Below are 6,000 nucleotides of genomic sequence, written 5' to 3'. Positions count from 1 at the left end.
TAGGAATATGGTCATATTGATATAGAGCAATATAAAGAAGTACCTATTCGGGCTGTGACGATATGCGTTTGTCCCAATTCGATTCGATTTAGATTTTTTTGGGTGTCGATTCAATTTAAAATTGTGATTCTCACAATTCTTTGATATTGCTGATTTTTGTAGATGAAAAACAAAACAAAAAAGTTTACAAAACTCTTTTTGCTCGTCATTTTTCTTGATTTCAATCAGGAAAAAACAACACAGTAGCCAGACCGTCATTGTGCTGCTATGATGCCCAAGAAGACAAGTAAAAAGATCAATAAAAATAATAAAAATGACAAAAATGTTGTAATAGATTATTTTTATTTATTTGAAAAAAAAAAATCAATTTTCTTTAAAAATAAAAAAATTAATTTCAAAATTGTGGCGCAAAAAATCCAGATATTTGATTTTTTAATTCGATTTTCTCACCCCTAGAACCTATGCTGCATTCACTTTCCCTTGGACATCTGAGGTTTACCCTGGTATAACTTTTTTTGTGTTAAACAATTGTTAGAATTTAATTGTCCATTCTAAAGGGAGCGTTTACATTTGAGTTAAAAATCTGTAATGTTTCTTGTAATGTGGTACCAAATCAGATGCATATTCAAAGGTTTCACAAGCAACCACAGTCTGAATGTTCGCCTTCCATTTCATCAGATTTTAAGACAATAAAAAAAAAAAATCACAATTCTTTAACAGAAGAAGGAGGACGAAGCAATATTCATAAGAGACAAAATAAAAACTTCAGAATTGACCTATACACACACCGATGTGTTGCATCCATATCTCCCTCAGTAGTGCCACTTCAGTACCTTCAGTGTGAACAAAATCCGAAGATTATCAAACGCAACGTAGCCAATCAAGAGAGTGAGCTGACTGGGAAACAAACAAGCAGGAATTGATCCAAGCAGATCGGTGGAAGCAGGTAAAAACAAGAGCAAGCATGGCCGAGCTCGTTCAGTAGACTATCAAGTTTGTCATCACGCTCCCTCGTCTTGCATGTCATCCTCCATGCTGGGTGTTCCGGTTGATGCCATTCTTCATGTTGGTTTTTCTTCTCAGATCACATTTTACCACGCGAGATTTTTGACTCATAGGACCAGATTCTAGATCAGCTGTGGGACAGAATCGTTATGTGTGTGTTGTGCTACCATTATCAGAGCACACCACACACAGTACGATCAAAACTGTTCAGTTTTTAATCTTCTAGTCCGGGGTCTCTAACAGAAAAAAATATGTAATCAGATTTACTAAATTCTTATGCATGTACCCAGCTTATGTGCAGTGGTTTTACTGGGACTCCATATACCAGCATCTACTCTTTGACCGTTTTTCTCTCCTTTCTGCACTCTTAAACTGCAAAATGAGCTAACATTACAAATTTCCACTGATTAATATCACTACAGGTGGAATTGTCTTGGGTCAACAATCATTGTGACAAAACAAAACAAACAGCTGGAAAGCAAACTAATTAGGTATTTGGAACAAGTCATCATGTTATTCAAGACAGATCAAGTAAAAGTCATATGGTAGCAGCCAATCAGCAGACAACGAGACAATAAAAAAAGAGTCGAGTGATCCCCAGAGATCACTGTTTGTTTACTCTGGTGGCGTTTACCCAAACACACAGCTTGCCAGTTAAGTGACATTCCTGTGTGTGTGTGTGTGTGTGTGTGTGTGTTGAAACAGATAGGAATGACAGATGAGGATTGCTCCCACCCTGGATACGACCTTAAGACTTCCTTCCTCATCTACTTTGTATACAAACCAAATACATGGGTAACAATAACATCAATGTTATGTTTATATACTTGTAAGAAAAGGAAGGATAGAGGGATGGGAGACAAAAGTGACTAATGTGCATAAAAGTGTGTGTTTTCTCTGGAAACAGGACAAAGCACCACATCTGCAGTTCGTGCCCATTCCTTTAAGCATTAGTTAGACGAGTTTGAAAAATGTTAATTAAGTTGAAAATTATAATCACTTTCACATGTTTACCAGCCTTGCAGCTGGAAATAAGACTTGCAACGTTACACAAGTGTAATAACAGAACAAACAAACTTATCACATCAGCCTGACACTGGAATAATTCAAATCATTGCTGAAATCCAGCAAAAGTTCTCATTAAACATTATCAATAATTATTTTAAGCCCAAAGAGAGGAAGTGTATTTGTTTTGTTGTTTTTTTTTTTTTTTGTAGCAATGTGGGAACAGTGTCCTTGTTCAGGGGATAAATTAGTCCCTCCCTGAGAAAACATATGGTGTGGAAACACGTTTTTTTTTTTTTTTTATTCTCAGTTTGTTTTTTGTTTGTTGTTTTAAACACATGAGCACATGAATTTCTCTCCTAAGCGTTCAATTACAAGCAAGCCTGTCCAGTCTATGTATCTAATTACTACTTGCAGATATTTGCCTTGACTTTATACGAATAGAATTCGCTTTCTAGAGAAACAATCAACACTGGATCTGCATGAGTATTTCCTGGCTCTCCAAACAGCTGGTGGGAACACCGGTACACACAAATTTAATGTTCAAAACACGAATGTGTGTGTGTATGTCTCCTAAATCCTTGACAAGGGGACATGTAAATAAAATAAACAAATAAAAATGATAAGATGCCAAAGTATTATAAGGTGCTACTGAAGAGGTTTGCATCCAGTAGGGGCTTGTCAGTTCAGTAAAGTTAGGTAAATAGAACAAGAAGGGTGAAACACGCATTTGGGTGTGTTGAATGAAGTTGCCATCTTCATAGAATAATCAGCCAATTCATAAAAAACACGTGCAGATATAAATCCGCCTAAACTAGGAGTCACAATAGTTTACTCAGATCACTCTGCAGCAGTAAGTGAAATATTTGAAAAAGAATTACACTTACATTTAGAGCTGCTTGTATCCATTGTGGTGGTTGTGCTGTCAGGACTGCTGAATTTACTGCGAACCCATGTTTGAATGCGTGTGCGGGCGCGTGCGGCGCTGCATTCTGCTGCTTCTGACAGATACACGGTTCACTGCTGATCAACAGGTTTCTTCTCTGCTGGGTCCTAAAGCTCACCCTGTATGTTTTCATATAAATCAGGCGGCAACCGGCTACGGTTAAATGTGAAGCCGATGCGGAAGTGCATGAAACTGCAGTTCCCCCTTCATCCGCTAGAGGCTGGCACCAAAACGGAGCAAATCTCCATAGACTCCAATGTTTAAAAGGCCAACTTCATAGTAGATATAAACATGTTAACAGCCTGGTACAAAAATAATTTCTGGTTTAATAGGTCAGGCTTACCTTCATGACAACTGTGTGGGGAGTGAATAAAAAGATGGATGGAGCCTCTGTGGCGCCGCGTCACCCATAGGTTTCTGAAGACCTGAATTGAAGCTCGATGGGCAGTTCCTACTATCGCCATCTTGGCAGGGGCATGCGTGTCGTCTCGCCCGGACATAATGTGTTGTCCAAATATGGACAAAGAGGTGGAGCTGAGAAGGGGGCTGTGAGCATCATGGTGGATGATTGACATCTAGTGAACTCCGAGCTGCCTGTAGCTAAGAGCTACCGAGCTAACCTGGAGATAACAGGAGCTAACCAGCGAACGGAGGTAAGGGGGTTATAGCTAAGTCACGGTGTTAACCGGCTAAAAACTGCTCTTGTTCTATGTTTTTCTGACTTCAAGCGGGAGAACAGGTACCTGTCAATCAAAAGGACATGCCCCAAAATATGCAGAATTTTTAGATGAAATTACTTTTAAATGGGCAAGTTAGAAAAAAATTCACTTCTCCCAGTTTTCATGAAGGTAAACCTGACTTATTAAACCGAAAATGGATTGTTGAACCAGGCTGTAAACATGTTTTTTTTCTGCTGTGAAGTTGGCCTTTTTAACATGGGAGTCTATGGGGATTCGCTCTATTTTGCAGCCCCTAGTGGATGAAGGGGGAACTGCAGTTTTATGCAATTCTACATAGGGTTCACTTTTAACCGCTGGAGGTTACCACTAGGTACAGAGTAAAGTTTTTTTGTTTTTTTTTTCTTTTTATTATTTCTTACCATAATGTTAAACAATAGCTCTCAGAAACGTACAGCATTATAAGGTTAAAGACCTTTATCTGCAAAAAAGAAAAAAAAAAATCTATTTAGTGCTAAAAGCGAGTGTTGACAGTTGGCAGTGTTTATAATAGTCTTTTGCCATCCAGCCATTTTATTTATTTTACTCCTTACTGTTCTTCTGCAAGAAAACTAGTTTGGTTGCTGCCTTTGCTTGATTCTAGCACACTGTTCAAAAGTGTATAAACATCAGTGCAAGCAGAAGCCAGCAGTTACAATAAAACAGGCTGAACTGTACTCGTAGACCCTAGTCATATGACCAAATTTAGCATAATAGGCTTTTCAATATTATGGCTCATACATTCAAAGTGTCACTGTCAATAAACTCCTGTGTGTGCTCTGCTTTGGCATGATTGTGACAAAACACATCTAACTAGAGGTCAGTGTAGAGTTCTCAGTTCACCTTCAAGGTTTGAGATCATGAATGTTTTCAGAAAGATTCATAAAAAGAGACAGCACAGTAGGCGGTGCAGCTTTTTCTTTGTCTTTGTCCCTTTTTGCTGGTTATAGCATAAGAGTAGATCCTGCTAAACTACACCAGCTGTACTGCACAACAAAACAGACCAAAACATGTACGTAGAACATCCAGAATAAAAGAAAAGAAATTGGTTTAGTCGTATTTGTATTTAGTATGGAGCAGGAGTGTTGTTGGCTATATTTCTTGGTAATTTGTCAGTTACATGGAAAAGTTAAACTGAAATTAGCCTTTTATTTCTTTCGTTAGAATACTCATTTAGTAGTGGGGTTGGTAATCTTGCTTTTTTTTTTACTCTGGGTGAAGTGGTTCCTTGTCCTGATGGTAGTCTGTACATTTTATAAACATGAACAATAAAAAAATATAGTTAGACCCCCTCAGTTTACTGTAAATCTGTAAAAATTCAGACCAAACAACATGTTGAAACAGGCTGAATTGAAGTTGTTCTTTTCTTATATTTTGTAAGCTTCTTCACGGCTGAGAAAATGCAGGAAGGATTTCCTGACCCGGCTCGGTTCACTCGCCTCAATCCACTAAACAGCTGAGAAAGAGAAATATTGTTTGAAAAAGCTGCAAACTAGAAATACATCTGGAGAGCGCAAACCTCCACCACAGCCTTTAAAAAATTCCTGGATCCAAACGGTGATCCAGACAATCTTCCTTTTTAGATTTCCAACAACTCGCAAAAATTGAAATAAAATTCATCCATAAACTTTTGAGTTATCTTGAACCCAAACAGATAAACGCCGGTAAAAACATAACCTCCTTGGCGGAGGTAAGAAAAATACTTTGGATCACTCAAGAAGCAAAACCTGAGGGGAAGGAGCCAAGACAGGGAGCTACTCTCACATCTTGCTAGCTCCCAAACATTACCTACCTCAGCTTAAATGCAGAAATTTACCTATTAACTTTTTTTTTTTCCGCACAAAACAAAACAATTATTTGTTTTTTTTGTATTTGTAAACAGAACATATATGTTCCACTTACCACTTAAATGCACATTTCAGACCAGTTACCTTCAAGTCCTGAACTTAACTGGGAACATAAGTCCAAGTTGTGCCTTGAGGAGACAGAAATGTGCTCCTACTGTACCTCTTTTACTGTCAGAGAAGAATGACAAGCTATCACATCCATGATCCTTCCCATTTAAAACACCCCAGAGTATGGGTATCTCTCTTGACACTACATAAAGCATTGTATATTATTGCTGCATAAAACTGTTTCTTATCATCTACAAACCTGCTCTGACCTCCTATGCCATGAGGTTTAAGGTTCCTTATGCAGGTTGCATCCATCAGTAAAACATTTGCAGCTTTTTATCCAGTTTGCAAGTGGAGCCTCTGTGAATCTGTTTTGTTTTTCCAACACTTCCTACAAACATTAATCAGACTCTAAGCTTGCAGGCTTTTGGCA

General features: G+C 38.1%; 1 protein-coding gene across 1 annotated transcript in view; it reads right to left on the bottom strand.

Moving 5' to 3' along the window:
* Positions 1–2,997, bottom strand: part of afap1l1a (actin filament associated protein 1-like 1a) — a 34,409-nt gene extending 31,412 nt beyond the window's left edge. Inside the window, exon 1 of the mRNA XM_079249798.1 lies at positions 2,898–2,997. Within this exon, the coding sequence (XP_079105924.1) occupies positions 2,898–2,919 (22 nt within the window). The 5' untranslated portion in view covers positions 2,920–2,997. The remainder of the gene's footprint in view (positions 1–2,897) is intronic.
* Between the last annotated feature and the right edge of the window lie 3,003 nt (positions 2,998–6,000).

The sequence above is a fragment of the Telmatherina bonti genome (assembly GCF_933228915.1).
Source record: "Telmatherina bonti genome assembly, chromosome: 12".
Taxonomy (NCBI): domain Eukaryota; kingdom Metazoa; phylum Chordata; class Actinopteri; order Atheriniformes; family Telmatherinidae; genus Telmatherina; species Telmatherina bonti.
This window is presented reverse-complemented; position numbering and strand designations above follow the sequence as displayed.